Source organism: Sitophilus oryzae, unplaced genomic scaffold (assembly GCF_002938485.1).
Source record: "Sitophilus oryzae breed Bouriz unplaced genomic scaffold, Soryzae_2.0 scaffold_1297_pilon_pilon, whole genome shotgun sequence".
In the NCBI taxonomy this organism is placed as follows: domain Eukaryota; kingdom Metazoa; phylum Arthropoda; class Insecta; order Coleoptera; family Curculionidae; genus Sitophilus; species Sitophilus oryzae.
This window is the reverse complement of record NW_022145945.1, coordinates 10,614,256-10,632,919: the sequence shown is the minus strand read 5'-3', so window position 1 is coordinate 10,632,919 and position 18,664 is coordinate 10,614,256. Positions and strand designations below refer to the sequence as shown.

General features: G+C 30.9%; 2 protein-coding genes across 2 annotated transcripts; one reads left to right on the top strand and one right to left on the bottom strand.

Moving 5' to 3' along the window:
* Positions 1-7,518: 7,518 nt before the first annotated feature.
* On the bottom strand, positions 7,519-8,961 carry LOC115874756 (AP-2 complex subunit sigma). Its single transcript, XM_030890034.1, has 3 exons — positions 8,841-8,961; positions 8,569-8,718; positions 7,519-8,499 (listed from the first exon to the last, which is right to left on the bottom strand). The coding sequence occupies exons 1-3, from the start codon at positions 8,841-8,843 to the stop codon at positions 8,224-8,226; spliced, it is 429 nt and encodes a 142-aa protein (XP_030745894.1). The 5' UTR covers positions 8,844-8,961; the 3' UTR covers positions 7,519-8,223.
* Positions 8,962-10,400: 1,439 nt separating this feature from the next.
* Positions 10,401-16,313, top strand: LOC115874755 (integrator complex subunit 9). Its single transcript, XM_030890033.1, has 12 exons — positions 10,401-10,409; positions 10,476-10,667; positions 10,723-10,925; positions 10,979-11,180; positions 11,251-11,497; positions 11,552-11,757; positions 12,010-12,117; positions 12,173-12,275; positions 12,331-12,575; positions 13,821-13,973; positions 14,035-14,187; positions 16,175-16,313. Exons 1-12 carry the CDS (start codon positions 10,401-10,403, stop codon positions 16,292-16,294), a joined length of 1,941 nt encoding a protein of 646 aa, XP_030745893.1. The 3' UTR covers positions 16,295-16,313.
* Positions 16,314-18,664: the final 2,351 nt, after the last annotated feature.

Below are 18,664 nucleotides of genomic sequence, written 5' to 3'. Positions count from 1 at the left end.
TTGTAATTTTATTTTTAAAAGATTAAAGAAATAGAAACAGACAGTGAAACAGATTAATTATAGTTATTATGTTTCGTAAATGATATAGCATAGGCCTGAATAAGTACAAATAACTATTTTTCTGCAAAATAGAAACCCTGAATAATTTTTAAATTTCTCATTTTTATAAAAAAAATATTTTTGAAATTTCAACCAAATAAATAGAAATATACCCATCTATATATGATTCGAGGATAACAATTATTATAAAAAGTTGCCTAATCAGGAAGAAATAAAATTCTTATAATTTTAATTCTTCTATTGTTGGTAAAAAACGCGCCATAATTACGCAGCGACTGCGATTTAACTGGTCCTAGCAGTCGAGACGCAGCCGATGCGACTCGATCACAGACGAGTTCAACGATTTAGTATTAGGGGGTATTAGTATACAAACTACATACCTGTACCCAAGCCTGTACCCTAGAAGTTCCCTATAGTTTGCTTCTGGGGTACAGATACGTTGAAGCAGTCGACAGTCGTAGCCGTCAGTAAGTAAGTAAAAATAAAAACATTACTTTCATATTGTTGTATTATTCTGTATATATCGTGGTATATATTATGAAAACATTTCCAAAACACCTTTTTACGTAGAATTTAATGGCTTAAGTATATTTTTTAAAATTAATAATAAGTTTCGAGTTATCACTAGAAAAAATATTTTTTTGTTTGGGACACTCGTGAGAATATTTTTAATTAAATGAAAAGAATTTAAAATTACCTTTCCAAAAATATAGCACACTTAATATTTTGTTATAGTCCCCGTCGAAATATAGAATTTTTAAAAGTTCGTCACTTTTATCTAGTAGGCTGTGGACCTCTTATTGATGATCTGCCCCTAATCGAAAAACTAAAATTAATACAGGGTGTTATAATTTACTTTTATATTATTATTATTATTTTTAAATCTGTGCCATCTCTCGTGGGGAGATTCCTCACGTAAAACTAAGACTTATTTTTCATACCAACATAGTTCCGATTCTGCTTTGTTTCGTAGCTACAGGATGTTAGTCTTAATAATCTTTCGATTTATTATAATTTCCTTCCGAGTACTTTTAGTGATTTGAACGGAATTTTGTGGGTAAAAGTTACTATGTTACATATTTTAATGCTAAAAAGGTGTTAATAAATGCATCAGGGACGTGCATACGGGTTATCACTGGGATATTTTCAAAAAAAACATGTGCGCCACTGACTTTTTTCATTTGGTATCAAAATTATGTAGACCGTTTAATGCCAATTAAAAGTTATCTCTTCATATTTTGCCTAGTTCGGCCTCCTTGATGAGATAAATGCAATTTTATTATTACAATTAATAAAATAAAATAAAAATAAAATTAATAAATTATATATTTTGCCTAACTTATTATTGAATATTATTACTGTTTGTTATCATTACTATTAATGTCCAACATACAGCATTTTCAAATAAAAATATAATGATGTTTAAGATAATTATTACAAAAAAATTATTTTAAAAAGTTTTAACACCCTGTAACTCTGAAACTATGCATTTCCATACCCATGTTTATAATAACTTTTTTCATATTTTTTGATGAGGAATCAAAAAGTATTTTTTAAAACTTTTGCAAATTAATGATATTATTTTTTTATAATAAGGTTTCTATTAGACTTGAATCAAATGAAAAGCGAAATGGACAAAATATGAAGAGACAACTTTTAATCGGCATTAAACGGCTTACACTATTGCGCTAACAAGAGAAAAAAAGGCAGTGGCGTACATGCTTTTTTTAGAAAAATATTCCAAAGAAAACCCATATGCACGTCCCTGGTGAATATGTTGACACTTTTTTAGCGTTAAAATATATCGTATTAATAGTAACTTTTACCCTCAAAATTTCATTCGAATCGCTAAAAGCACTTGGAAGAAAATTACAATAAATGAAAAAAATATTATTAAGACTTTAACACCCTGTAGCTACGAAACAAAGCAGAATCGGACCTATGTTGATATGAAAATAAATCTTATTTTTATGTGAGGAAAGATGGCACATGTTTTGAAACCTGTATATACAGGGTGTCCCAGAAATAAGTGCAAGTATTTTAACTGGTAGCACAATTCGACTCCAGGAACAACACGCCTATGAGGTTTTTTTCCCGAATTTTTTTTTTGAAAATTCGAAATTTTTTGAAAAATTTTTTGGATTTTTTTTTAGTTTTTAATTAAAAAACATAATTTCTTGATAATATGGCAACATAGGTATTAGTTTAAATTTACAAGAAAAAAAATCCAGAAAAGATCCAGCGGTTTTCAAAATTTTAGCAAAAAATCATGTTTTTTCGAAATTTTCAAAGTAAAATAAATCCGTTATTTTGGACTTCTTTGAAAAACGAAAAAGAGAAAATATGTTTCTTTTATCGAGATTTACCACACCATAAAATACTTATTTCTGGGACACCCTGTATATTCGAAAAAATCGAAAACGAAAACTTATTTTTCCAGCAAGACAAAGCACCGCCTCAGAATGCTGAAGTTATCAGCACATTTTTGCAGCCAATTTCGAGAATAATTGAATAGCTAACCAAGATCCCAGGCGTTGGACATCGAGGCCGGCGCGGCGGACTTAGTTCCTATGGATTTTAATTTTTGCGGAAGAATAAAGGTTGTCGCCCACTAGACCGCGGCGCGACGCGGCGCGGCGCCATGTGGGAAATTCTTTTGTCTGCTTGCCATGTATTTAAATGGAGCAACGCACATTAGAGCGCGGTGCGTCGAAGCGCGCCGCGGAATTTCCGTCAAGAAGTCGGAAGACTTCTCTAGCAACTTTTTTCCGTCTCCCGCGTTTCGGCGCGGTGCAGTGTGCGTACTCACAACGGAAATAATTTTGCATCTCGAGTCTCTTTACTGGCTTTTTGACTAGGAACTAGTGGTACGTATCAATGGTAGAATTGCATTTTGAAAGGTAAATTAGGCAAACAGATTTTTAAAAAGGAATATGATATTTTTTTTTAGTTTTCCCTCACTAGAGACAGATGGACGAAATGTTTTTCTATCAAAGATTTAATATATTGAGGGGTGTAGAAGCAAAACCGGCAATCTCCACTTTTGGAGAAAAGTGACAATCTCCAATTTTTAAATTCTAATTACCTAAATATATAAAAAAAGATTAGGGTTTTTTCATCACATAACTAATATAAGAATATATAAACAAGGCTAATATATACATCAGAATAAATAAGAATTATCAAAAGTCGTCAGCTATAAGCGATTCATTATTGCATCATTAGTAATTTGTCTCTTCTGAAAAAATATGATGAGTAGAGATACCCGGTGTTATGCTTCTAAAACCCTTAATTCAGGAGTTCGTAAAACGTTTCCTTTACATTTTGTAATACTGAAAAAAATGCTTTTGTCTTGTATTAAATAAGGAAAAAGATGGTAAAATTCTCCAAACTTCTTTCTTTTTTTGTTAATCTTATGAGTCCAAACTTTCCTTTTCTTCTTCACCTGCTCTTCCTCTTCCTCTGTTAGAAGAGCACAAAAAATACGCTTTCGTTCGTACTTGAACTCATTGCTTTAAAAACTAAACTACAGTAAGTAAAAAACACTTCGACTAACTAAATAGCGTTTCTGCGTATCAAAAGCGCGCTATAGTGGGCCCAGTCCCTTCGCAGCCGGAAAAAAATCTCTTCCCAGCGCCGCGCCGCGCCGCGTTCTAGTGGGCGACAACCTTAAAGGTTCTTATTTTTAAATTGCCCATATATAATCTAGGCAAGAATTAGAACTACTTATGCGAGGGTATCTTTCATCCCCACTGAGTTAATTAATTCCGCGAGAAATGTTCAAAGACGGTCTATCCATAACAGAAGACGGTCGACATATCGAACAACCAAAATCTCAAGTCTTGGTTTGATATTAATTTTTATTGTTATTAGATATAGTTTAAATGTGTTGATGTTGTTAAATGTAATTTAAATTGTTATAAAATTCTGCATCTCTCATTGCAAATATTATTCCGCCGTTCAAAGCCGACTTATTCAAAGTGGGCGAATTTTTACAAACTGTATATCTGGAGAGAAGAGGAAACGAGCATAATATCAAGCTAATTTTAAATTCTTTTCAATGAATTAAAAATATACAGGGTGTCCCATATAAAAAATCAAATTTTCTATTCATAATTCCTAAATTGTTAATTTAAAAAAATATATTCTTAAACTATTAAATTCTATATAAAAAGGTGCTTTGGAAATGTTTTCATAAAAATACAAAATTTTCTATAGCAAAAAAGTTACGGTGATTTGTTAAAAATGCACTTTTTTGAAAACATCCCGTAACTCCGAAACGTCATGTTTTTGATAAAAATTAAGCTCCAGACACCGATGTTAGTTTTCGTCTATCTCCTACAGAAAAAGGTGTTTCCCTTTAAAAGCGTCCAATTTGGCCCACCCTGTATATGTGTTGATAAATAGTATATGTCAAGGGTCGACAAAGGCCCGGAACTTAAGATACCGCTGAGTCGGCAGTCGTTGGTAGTCGCTGGCAGTCACTGGCAGTCGCTGGCAGTCGTCGGCAGTCACTGGCAGTCTTGTATAAAATGACATTTTGGCAATACGTGTACATTTTTTACCCTAGTGAGACAACCCTCGCCTGCGACATATATAATCGTCATCTTGCCCCTATAAACTCGTCATCTTACCCCGGTACTGGGGCAAGTTGACGAAAATGCACTTTTTTGTTTCTTTCTTCATATTTTTTCAAAAGTAGACTTTTATTTTGTTTTTTATGTTTCATTATGTACCTGAATAAATGTACTAACAGATGAAATGGGATCTTTTTTTTTAAACCCGTTAGTTCGTGTTTTGGAGCCTTTTGTATTTTACTTCGCCAACTTGCCCCGATCTCCCCTATCCCCTGTGTGCTAACTTTGATGTAAACTGTTGCTGCTAGACTCCATAAAGGGTAGTATAATCTGGTATAATACCATACGATCGAAAAGAAACGGCGTCAGAGGTGGCTTGGAAATGAAGATTGCTGTTATTTTGTATGTAAAATTATATGGGAAATGTCATCGATCGTAATTTTCAAGCTAACTGAACGCCGTTTTTTTTTCGATGGTACAGTATAAATTGAAAGCTCTTAACTCATACAAATAAACTTCTAAATTTTGACGCAAAATTCAGTGACATAATAGTTAACAGCTCTAAAATATACCTACATGTTAGTAGTATTCTTTCGTTCTGAACGAACTGAAAATTTTCACTTAAACTGATTTATTTCCTATACCACAAAAGGTAATAAATCAGTTTAAGTGAAAATTTTCAGTTCGTTCAGAACGAAAGAATACTACTAACATGTAGGTATATTTTAGAGCTGTTAATAAAAATATCCAATGAATAACGTCAAAATGTGGCTAAATAAAACTAAATTGCGAACGTTTTTACTATAAACTAAGGATGAGGTAAATATTGTCAAATAACAGTCCTCATATAATGTCCTAAAAATATTCTATAATGCTCCCAACATCATCCTTGTATTATCCTATAAATATCCCAAATAATAGTAAAAGGTTTGCCTAGGGATGTCTTGAAGATGACTTTTTTTGTTCCATCTGGATATCCCATAAATATCCTCCTCTGGTTTTTTGGATATCCTTAAGATATTAACTATATCCTTGGTGGATATCCTCAAGATATCTATAGGATTGTGTTGTGTTATATGGGTTAGGCGGCATCTCTACTCACTTGAAAATCTTAAATAGCAACACCCCACTTGTGGCGCCTTTTTGGAAAGCCCATGAAAAATGCTAAACGATGATCATAAAGTTTCTAGGGTGAAATTGAAAAACTACCCCTTACACGAAAAATTAGGTGGACATTAATGAAAAAAGTGATTTTGTCAGCATAAGTTATACAAATTGGGACCCAGCTAAATGAGGCAAATGAGGTATTTTTCAAACCACCCCGACCCACCTCTATTATAAGGACCTTACACTATTCCGCTAACAACAGAAAAAAGGTCTGTGGCGTACATGCTTTTTTAGAAAATATATTCCAGTAATAACCCATATGCACGTCCCTGTTGAATATGTAGACACTTTTTTAGCTTTAAAATATGTTGCATTTCTGGTATATAACTTCTATCCCCAAAATTTCATTCGAAACACTAAAGTACTTGGAAGAAAATTATAATAAATCGAAAAAATATTAAGACTTTAACACCCTGTAGCTAGAAAACAAAACAGAATCAGACCTATGTTGATATGAAAAATAAATCGTATTTTTACGTAAAGAATCTCCCCACGCAAGATGGCACATGTTTTTTGAAACACCCTTAGAGTGTTTGATATTAAAATTCATAACATATTTTACAGAGAATTTAAATATGTAATAAAAGATGTCAAATTCCTGTCAACTTTCGATATTTCCGGAAATGTTGCCATATTGAACATATTTTTAATCGACAGATCTCGATGTGAAACAATCAATGATGTGCCAAAATCTCCGATTTAAATATAGCACTTAGTTCTCTACAAACTTCTAATGCACGCTCATCAGCCTGGTACACCCTGTATATTTAACGGATTTCAATAATATATAGTTTTACATACTTTCAGTACCTCTTACTTAATAAATGCTTAGAAGTTGAGCTTCATGTGACAACTTACCGAAAAAAACTGGTTCTGTATAGTGTGTTGGTGACCAGCGATTTCTTATACACACATTGATACATCTAGGTTCCCTTCTGATGAGGTGGTCGATGTCTTCTTGGGGTATTTCATTCTATGCTATGGTGGTGTTTAACTTCAAGAGAAAGGACTGTTAAAGTCGGTGACGGTTCCTCAATAAGGGCACATGTGCAAATTAAACGCCGAATTTGACACCTACCTCTTCTTGGGAGAAAAAAAAAATAAAATTTATTATTAATTCTGTTTTCCAAAAGATCAAAGTTGGCTTTTATTTCGTAACGAAGAAATGATGATAGATCGTCATATGATTTTTTATGACTGCGATCTTCATTCCCAAGTCAACTTTGACGCCTCTTTGATTGTATCGTACAGGGTGCGATTGGAGCATGGTACAATATAATTCTACGGCGAAATTCTATTTCCGCTGGAGGGAGCAATGAAGGAAACAAATAGTTGGCATAATATACTATATACCGTGTGATCAAAAAAAAAAATACGGCGTCAGCGATGGCTATAAAATGATGATCGCTTAATTTTATATGTAAAATTATATGGGGAATGTCATCGATGTTCCAAGCCAACTGGACGCCTATATTTTTTTCGATCATATCTTGGTATATCACATATTAAAAAAAATATTTTTGACGTTTTTTTTTCTTCTAATACCAAATATTCCCTAATCTCAGAGAACCTTTAAGTATATAAAAGTACATTAGAATTGAAAATACATTTTCAGGTATTTTTAAATATAAAATTCAATAATTTTAAAGCCCTAATTTCTAATTGAACTTATATACATTTTTAAGGTCTTGAAATGATATGAAAACAAAAGAAATACAACAAACTGATTATTTTTATTTTAACAGTTAATAAAAAAATTACACAATCTACTCAAATCATACCATCAAACGCACAAATATCAGGAATGTCCATCTATATATACTTTAGCACAATTAAAAAAATAAACAAAATAAAAACTACAATATACACTTCTAAATTTGAGTATTCCTAGTCTTAACATTAAAGAAGACTATTCATCTATAGATATTAACACTTTCTTTCAAATATAATTTTTACAATAAATATTTTTGGTGTCATTTTACTTTCAGAGAATATAAAATATAATTAAAAATAAGTTAATATGTGTTCATTAAATTCCACTTGACCAATTACAAGCAATTTAATTATCAAATCATATATCTACTTACAATCTGTAATATATAATTAATATATAATTTAATTACAAACAATAGGTATACAGAATATAGCTATAAGAGATGTGCTATACGTATTGGGGATAATTGCTGATAATTTAGATTAACAAACCACTTTTATACACTTTACATACTATTTTCTTATTCCTAAATGAACTTCATAGAAATATAGCAATCATGATCAAATCAGACAGAACTTTTAATATTTGCTTTAAAAGATCTGAATTGATAAAAGTAAAACATATTTTTAACCATATGGTTTAAAAATGGAGTAATTATAAAAAAAGATGATATTACTTACATCACTGGAACATTAATAGACAATATTATTCTAGTGAATTTAACATTAAAAGTTGCTTAAGAACTTTTGTTTGTGAAGTCTCCCTAATCTCACCAGCTAAAAACATTTCATCTACTACTGTGTATACTTTGTAAAAGTTGAAAACCAGGTCTAGTTCACAGACATTGTGAAAGTATTCATTGAGAACTTCGACAAAATTGTGAATAGCTTCCAAATAACACAAATTGTTATCATTTACATCTACACAGATACAAAAGTACAGTCCTGCATACCTCCGGTACACTATTTTAAAGTTGCGAAACTAAAACACAAAGAATATACCCATATAATTATAAAAAGTTTCTTAAACAAGTGTATAGTATATAGGTACCTCAACAAAATTAGTATGCTTGGCATCACGAACTGTAACAACTGCATGTACCTCCTCAATTAATTTTTGTTTCTCGTCGTCATCAAAATTCATGTACCATTTAGCTAGACGTGTTTTTCCTGCTCTATTTTGAATCAAGATAAAACGAATCTGAAAATAACAGAACCGTGTTAAAAAAGGAGGCGTTTATCAAAAAAGATTTACAAATGTATTCATTTTTATATGAAAGATAATAAAATTAAAGCTGTATATATAATGTAATTTGTTCGTACCATTGTAAGTAACAAAAAATATCTATGTTTTATTTTCTATAATTAATATTTAAAGAAATTAGCTGATTTAAAAAAATCTTTAATTTTCAATTTACCAAGTTAAATGTCACGTCTACGGAGTGAAGTTAGGTATTAAAAACAAAATGTGTCAAAATTTACCCGTTCTCAGGGTTGTCATATTTGTCCAGTCCAAAAGCGCAACCCTGGGTCGGCATCGGCATGTCGCAAATCACCAAACCAGGCAAACATTTTTTTTTCGTGTAGCATTATTGCATTCAATCATACAATACCCATACAATATTGCTAACTCTGTTGCTAACAATAAATCGCAATCAGTATCGTAAACGCAAAAGCAAAACCCCCAGAAAGTACCCGTTTGTCGAATGCATTTTTAGTAGCGGGTTTGCATTTTAAATTAAGTACTTTTTAAAGTCGGTACCTATGGTCGGTACCAAAGAAAAACAACCGTTGAACGTGTTGAACGCGGTTTTGAGCGGTTCTTAATTATGTCGGTACTTCCTTGGGGGTTACCTCTTTGGGGACTTTCCATGGTACTTCCTATGCCAAAGAGTAAAAAATACACATGGAAGTAATAAAGTGAGTAATGGTGGGTTCATACAGCCAAATAAAATAAAATAAGAATAAAATAAAATAAGAAATAAGGAATTCTTATTTGTGTGCGTTCATACAGTCAAATAAAATAAAATAAGAAATATATATTTGCTCATGCGCAGTACGATGAGGCTGGATAAAAGTTAACTTTTACGATTGTTTATAGTAATTTTACTATTTATAGTATATTTATTTATTCGTTGCCTACTATATTATACATTTTACTTATGTGAAATTATAAAATAAATTAAATCCAAACTGAAAATATTTGTAGGTTAGAATTAAGCGTGCGCAAAGCCGTTTTCACATAAAATAAAACAAGAAGTTAAAAGATAAGACTTCTTATTTTATTTGTTATTTTATTTGGCTGTATGAACGCATGTACGGTATCCCATATAACCAACTTTCTTATTTTATTTTATTTTATTCTTATTTTATTTTATTTGGCTGTATGAACCCACCATAAAGCAGGTTTGGATTTGGATTTGTCTTTCACCCATAGCCAGTATGGACCAAAGGTAAGGACGTATCGAATTTGATCAGATAATGCGGAACCCAAGGAATAGGTTGGGGAATAGGTACATTAAGGTGGAACCTATCTTAGCATTTATTAATTAACACTAGGGTGATACCCTAATAACAGGCTGGATAGTCCTAGTAGCTTAGGGCTTTAAATTAATTAACAGGTAGTACCCTATTAGTAGATCAGATAATCCTAGTGGCTTAGGCCTTAAAAAAAATCTTTATTATTCTACCAATCGACCGGATAGCCCTGGCAGCTGTGGCCATTAGACTAATATACTACTAACCTCACTATTATATGTCACATTTATTTGTAAACATTACTTAAATTTTTTATTTGTCGTTTGTTATTTATTAATCCATACATGCATACGGTATTGGGATTTTAATTTAATATAAGATATAAAATAGTATATCTGATTTAAGATGAAGCTGGTAAGTAGTTCAAAGTATTTATTAAAAGATTACAGGCGTCCGTTTAATGTATTATTTTTGTTTTAGTATTGTTTAAGTAACGATCCCAATAAACCATGTCATATACTTACATTTCGAGAAATTACAGTAATGCTGGATTGTGGTTTATCTATGCAGTCTGTTTTAAATTTCCTACCATTATCATTTGTTCCTTCGAATAAGTTTCTTAATTTAAACAGTTATATGCCACCCGATGTCTCTGATACGGATTTGGAAGGCGTCAGTAGTTCTGTAAAAGTAAGTAGATATATAAATCAAATAATTTAATTTGTAGGAGCTCAAGGAGAATTGTGATAGAGTATTTGTGGATTCCCCGCCAGAATTTAATCCTCCTCTAGATAAGCTTATTGATTTTTCTCAAGTCGATGTTATTTTAATCTCAAATTACCTATGCATGATGGCTTTACCTTTTATTACTGAAGGAACTGGATTTCAAGGAAGGGTATATGCTACAGAACCAACATTACATATTGGAAGGCAAGTATAATGTGTTTTGTTTAATTACATTTCTAACCTGTTCAGTTGTATAGACTTCTACTTGAGGAATTAGTTATATACATTGAACAATGTCCTAAATCAAATTTTGCAATGCAATGGAAGAACTTTACTCACAGGTGTCCTTTTCCAATAAATGAAGCTTTCATGCCAAAATCATGGAAGCAAATTTATAATATGAATAGTGTTAATGCAAGCTTGTCCAGAATACAAATGGTGGGCTATAATGAGAAAATTGTATGTGCCTATCTTTTTTATTATTTATATTAGTTAATATTCAGAACTATGCATTGGATTTCTCATTTAGGATGTTTATGGTGCACTGCAAGTCATTCCTGCTAGTTCAGGCTTTTGTTTGGGCTCAGCTAACTGGGTTATCACTTCAGATTATGAAAAAATTGTATATCTTAGTGGATCCAGCACATTAACTACCCATCCCAGACCAATGGACCATCATGCTTTAAAAAATGCTGATATACTTATCATGACTGATCTAACACAAACACCTATCAGTAACCCTGATTCAATGTTAGGTGTTTTATGTGTGGTTGTTGGTAATTTCTAAAAATATTTGCTTAATAGCTATATATGTATATTTTAATTTTTAGGGCTGACTTTGAGAGGAGGTGGCAATGTTCTTATACCATGCTATCCCACAGGAGTAGTGTATGACCTTTTTGAATGTTTATCAGGAAAAATGCAAGAATTGGGTGTGTCAAATTGTCCGATGTTTTTTATTTCTCCAGTGGCGGATACTTCATTAGCCTATTCAAATATTTTGGCCGAATGGTTGAGTTCAGCAAAACAAAATAAGGTAACCATATTTATTTTTATTCTTAAATAATTTTATATAATATACCGTATGATCGAAGAAAACGGCGTCAGCGATGGCTATGAAATGAAGATCATTTCCCAGCCAACTGGACGCCCTTTTTTTCATACGGTATCTTAGTTTATTTTTATAAATCAACAATTTGTTATGGCATTTTATACAAGTGATTGTGTTGGTACATCTGAACTACTTGATATTTTACATTAATTTTGTTGAACTTAATTGATTTTTTAGGTCTATGTACCTGATGAACCTTTCCCACATGCAGTATTAGTAAAAAATTCAAAATTAAAACACTTTAAACATATTTATTCTGAAGGTTTTAGTACTGATTTTCAAGAGGTAGGAGACACAAAGAAAAAAAAGTTGTTATTTAAATAATTTTTGTAATTTCCAGCCTTGTGTTGTATTTTGTGGCCATCCTAGCCTTAGATTCGGAGATGTGGTCCAGTTTATAGAACTTTGGGGCAACAATCCTAGAAATTGCATAGTTTTTACAGGTAAAATTTAAATACTTCAACTATAATTACATCTAAAGATTTATGAATGTTTTAGAGCCTGATTATGATTACATAGAAGCACTAGCACCCTACCAGCCTCTTCAGATGAAAATAGCTCATTGTGCTATTGATACTTCTCTTAATTTTACCCAAGCAAATAAGTTGATAAAAGATCTGAAACCAGCCACTTTAGTGGTTCCAGAAATTTATACCAAACCACCAGTATCAGCTCCAAATTTGTCAGAGCTTGTTATCCATAGCAATCCTGATGTAAATCTCATCCCTTATAAATGGGGAGAGGCAAGTACACTTTAGCACTTATTATTTCATTTGATACTAGCGTGTACTAGCGACTTCGTTCGCGTCGAATTAATCATTTATAATGGTGATGATAAAGCAAAGCAAGAATTTCCATTAACATACAAACTGGATAAAATTTTCTCACATTTATGTTAGCATGAGAAAAAACAATATGGCGATATTATTATATAACTTGGTAATATTTGAGGGATAGTTTCATCTCGTTGGAATTTGACTTTGGAAAACTCCGTTTGCCAAAAATAAGCTTTTTACGTTAAGCAATTTCAGCAGAATCGTGGTTAAGAAATTAGCCAACTTTTTGGAACATCCTGTATGATTTTTTAAAAAAATTCAAAATATGTAAAAAAACAAATAAATTATGCTTGTCCAAGCGTTTTCCCGAAAGACTAACCGTTTTTTAAATAACAGATATTGTATTATTTGAGGGGCATTTTCACCCTCTTGGAATTTGTGATTGGAGAAACCCCTCCTTATCGAACCTCTACACCCCACAGTCAACCCGTTTGCCAAAAATCAGCTTTAAACGTCAAGCAGTTTGAGCACAATCGTGATTACTCAATGGTCATATTTTATGAAGCACGCTGTATAAATTTATAAAAAATCTTAAAATATGTAAAACAACAAAATAAAATATACGTGTTTAAGAGTTTTTCCGAAAAACTCACCGGTTTTTAAATAAAAAATATTTTAATATTTGAGGGATAGTTTCACCCCCTTAGAATTCGAATTCCTCTACACCCTAAAGTCAATCTGTTTTCCAAAAATCAGCTTTTTACGTCAAGCGCTTTAAGCAGGATCGTGATTAATCAATGACCAGATTTTTTGAAACACCCAGTATACATTTTTAAAAAATCTTAAAATATGTAAAAAAACAAAATAAAATATACGTGTTTAAGCGTTTTTTCGGATAAAAAATATTGTAATATTTGAGGGGGGGTTTTACCCTCTTGGAATTGGAATTTCGAAAAATCCCTTCTTATCGAACCTCTACACCCTAGAATCAACCTGTATGCCAAAATTGAGCTTTTTACGTTGAATGGTTTGAACAGGATCGTGATTAATCAGTATGTCAGTCACTTAAGGATTTTATATATTAGTATAGATTACCCTTTATTACTGACTGGATTTATATCTATACTGTTAAAAATGGTCATATTTTAAAAACTACTTCAGTGACGCTACTTAATACTCTTTTTTTAAAGTTGATATTTCTAATTGTTATAGGTTGTTAATTTGCCTTTAAAAAGGAAACAAGGTCAGATATTTATTGAAACTGAGGTGGCTAAAAAAATAGTCCCTGTTGAAATCAAGCCAGGAATCAGTCTGTCCACTATAACTGGTAGTCTGAAGGTTAAAGATAATGTCCATAATATCCAGGTATAGATAAACTGACTAGCATAAATTTAAATGAAAATATTTATCTTTTATTTTTTTTCAGGATATCTCTTCAGACTATAAATTATTGAATAAAAATGTAAAATATGAATGGGGTTCTGTGAATATTAACGAATTTAAGCTAAAACTTCTTCAAGAAGGTATTACTGATGCTAAAGTAGAATCCTTAGGTGGCAATGTTGTAGTAATACATCTGGTAAGTTTTTTTAATTAAAAAGTCAAATAATTTGCTACAAACTGCTTAAACATTATCAAAATCGGCTCAAAGCAAGATATATTAAACTTTAAAGTACAGGGTGGTCGAAATTGGTCTGTTTGACAGAGAAAACCTATTTCCTGACTAGATAGAACAAAACCGACATAGATGTCATGCGCTCGATTTCTGAGACGGGGTCTTTTTGAATTTTTTACCATTTTGAAAATTGCCCATAACTTTTTTATTTCGCGGAATAATAAAATTCTGTAAAAACGTTCTTGAGGCAATTTTTAACCACAATCCAGTGGCGTAGTCGGTTTTTTTATGGTTGCCTTTTTGACAGAAATAATAAAAAATAAATTTTTTTAAATGGAAATCATAGTTGGCTAGGAACTTAAAAAATACTGGCATTTAACTATTTGCAGAATGCAGAAGAATGAGAGAAATATTACGTTTTTGATCTTTATATCGAAGTGGGCCTTGATTTTGTGTTGACCTCTTTGCCTAATTGTTTTTTATCACAATCAAATATTCTGTATTATTATTTATCTTTATAATTAAATATTTTTGAAAAGGTCAATTAACATTCCATATTAGTATAGTAATTAAAATTGAAATCGATACAATAAACAAAGAACAAAATTAAAAAATCGTATTTTTTGAGTGACAAATATAGTTTGCTAAAAAAATCATCAAAGATGTCCAAACTAAGCACCTCCTTGTTGAACACACAATAAACATCTTTGGCGCACAGAGTTACAACGATTTATTAGGCGAATTGGTGTAATAGGTCCAAAAGCTTGCCTAGTAGCCTTCTCCAATTCTTCTCTCGTCCCAATGGTTCTTCCCTTATATATAAGGTCTTCGAAAGGAGTCACAGGACCTAGCAGGCCAAGATATGGGGCCCCTTGTTCCAATCTAATTCTCTCTAAATTCTCCATTTAATAGTTCAGTTGTAACCCTAGATCATGTATATTTATGATCTAGGGTTGTAACCCTGGCATTTTAATTGTAATCGGTAATACTAATATAGAGTGTTGTAGTTGGTAATACTAATATAGAATGTTGATTTACCTTTTCAAAAGTCTTTATTATGCAGATAATTAATAATATATATAGAATATTAAATTGCGATAAAAAATAATTAGGCAACTAGGTCAACACCAAATCAAAGCCCGCTTCGATACAAAGATAAAAAAACTTAATATTTCTCTCATTCTTAGAAATAAATACACATAACTTTATATCGTTCGAAAGGGTTAAACGCCAGAATTTTTTTAAGTTCATAGCCAACTATGATTTCCATTTAAAAAATTATATTTTTTATTATTTCTGACAAAAAGAGCAAGCATAGAAAAAAACTGACTACTCCACTGGATTGTGCTTAAAAAAGAACGTTTTTACAGAATTTTATTATTCCGCGAAATGCACAAAAGTTATGGGCAATTTTCCAAATGGTAAGAAATTCAAAAAGACCCCGTATCTCAGTTGGTAGTGAAAATATCAACATGCGGTTTACGCCATTAAACGTGTCTCAGAAATCGAGCCCATGACATCTATGTCTGTTTTGCTCTATCTAGACAGGAAATAGGTTTTCTCTGTTAAAACAGACCAATTTCGACCACCCTGTACATCAAAATTTTAAGGTGCCGGATTTTTTGTTCCGGTGAACGTATAAACCACTAAATATAACGTTGTGCCAAGACACTTCTCTAAATGAGAATGTTTTTTACTAATTATTCATATAAGCATATATATTATAGAATGTTATTAAGTATCAGTATTTATGCTAATAAATAATAATAGAAAATATAATAATATAATAAACATTAAGAACATTGCTTTCAAATTAGGAATATCAAAAGTTATGTTTGTTGTTTTTTCAGAAATAAATAGTTTATATGATAGTTGCATAATTAGTGTCATAATTTTAATTTAACTCATGTAAAATGCATTGTGATCAAAATTATTTGCTTTTGTTTTCTAGCAAGATGAAGATGCACTTATTCAGTTAGAAGATAACAATACTCATGTAGTCTGTAACGGTGATGAACAGTTAAGAACTAAATTAAGAAATATTGTTATGCAGTGTTTAAAGAAGTTTTAATAAAATTGTGATAATTAAATAGAAGAATTTTTATTTGTACGTGATTAGAATGACATCAGTGTTCTAACATTGCTTTCAAGTACTTTGGTAGGTATTTAGTATTATTTTTGTTTTTTAATAAACTATGAACTATTATGATTAACTTAGAAATAATAATAAAAAATGAAACTATTACCTGAATATTTCTTTAAATCTGTTTTTTAAGTTAAATATTGAGAAATTTAATAAGAGAATAAGTGATATTAACTCTATCTATACCAATTGTTATTAAAAATAAAATACAAGATTTTTGTTAATTCAATTTTATTAAATCAACTACAAAATATAAATATAGATACATTTAGTTCCAAAATACCACTTTGTATTTTCTTGTCTTTTAGCTAAATAGTATATTAAACTAAAACACACATATGTTTTGTAACTTGGTCCATTGCAAATAAGAGTCTTAGAGTTTTGAAATATGTTTTAAAATATTAAAAATTATAAGGGTGAGTGTTATTGCAGAAAATTATTAATTGTTATAGACAATAATACATAGAAAAAATATTTATAAATAAATACATACTTATTTATTAGATGTATTATAAAAATATCACTCGGTCCTTTGCAAATAAGAGTCTTAGAATTTTGAAATATGTTATAAAATATTATTGAAAATTATAATGATGAGTATGATTGCAGAAAATTATTAATTGTTATAGAAAATAATACATAAAAAATATTTATAAATAGATATATATATACAGGGTGAGTTTCCTACGATGTTCTCTATGGGCATCTCGGAAACTACTGGAGATAGAGAGTCGTTTAAATAGGGAAAGAATTGCAGTTTTGTGGGATCATAAATATGCGCCTTTCAGATTTTTGAAAAAGTTCATGGCTTACTAGATATTTCGAAAAAAACAAATTTTGGCTATTTTAAAAATTGTCCCTAATTCCATTACAATCTATTTTAGACAAAAAGTGTTCAGATAAAAGTTGTAGATAATCACATTCCTAATGAGTTTGTGTTCTCCGATTTTTTATAAAACCTGTCATTTTTGACATATAACACAAACATATGTTTTTTTAAATGGAAACCATAGTTGGCTATGGCTTCATAAAAAGCGCCATTTTTTAAGCTTTTCAGAAATATAAGCTATAATATGTTTCTTTCACAAAATTACTGAGTTATAGCCAATTCTTATCTTTCTTGACTAATTTCACTTAGTTAGCCATGGAAACAAGTTCAATCGTCGTTGCTCTCAGAAATGTGAAATTGTGTCACATCCAATCTTTGTAAATTAAAATAAACAAAAATTGTAAATAAAAATTTTTCAAATGAAAAAAAGCGTGTAGGATTATTGGTTCAACTTTTCTTGGCTATACAGGATACGTTGACTGGTGAAAGTTACTTACGTTTTTTAGAGAACGGTTTTCAATGGTGTTCAAATTTTGTTGTGATTTATAACTTATAAAAAGACAAAATATGTTATTATAAACGGCTCTTTACAATTTAGATTACACAAACTAAAACTCAAAGAAATAATATCACTACGTACACTTTAAGTTATTTTAGAAAATATTCAAAAAATCCGCAATTATTTTGAGTACATAAATGTATCTTTTTAAAACTGAATTTCTAGCTATTGTCACAGAACGACCGGTCGCCTTAACTAAACTTCTCCTGTTCCGCCTCTTCGAGTGCCTCTCTTAATTCATAAGTTTTTTTGTAAACATTGTTGTTAACCATACCGCATAAAAAAATCTAAAATGGATAGGTCAGATGACCGAGGAGACCCATGCAATTGGTCCACCTCCCTGAGTCTACATAATTATGATATAAATAATTTTTTAAATAACATTTCTTTCATTGTGGGGGGGGGGGTTTGGTGCGTCATAATGGAAGTCATGTTGGAACCACTGTATTAATGCGCGAGTATCTAAATTTAACTTTTCTAACGTCTTGAAAACCGTTTTCTAAAAAACATAACGTTCACCGGTCAACATATCCTCGAAACTGTATGGCCAAAAAAAGTTGAACCAATAATTCTACACGCTGTTCTTCATTTAAAATACTCTTATTTACAATTTTAGTTTATGTTAATTTACAAAGATTGGATGTGACAATTTCACATTTCTGAGAGCAACGACGATTGACCTTGTTTCCATGGCTAACTAAGTGAAATTAGTCAAGAAAGATAAGAATTAGTTATAACTCAGTAATTTTGTGAAAGAAACATATTATAGCTTATATCGTTGAAAAGCTTAAAAAATGGCGCTTTTTATGAAGCCATAGCCAACTATGGTTTCCATTTAAAAAAACATATGTTTGTGTTATATGTCAAAAATGACAGGTTTTATAAAAAATCGGAGAACACAAACTCATTA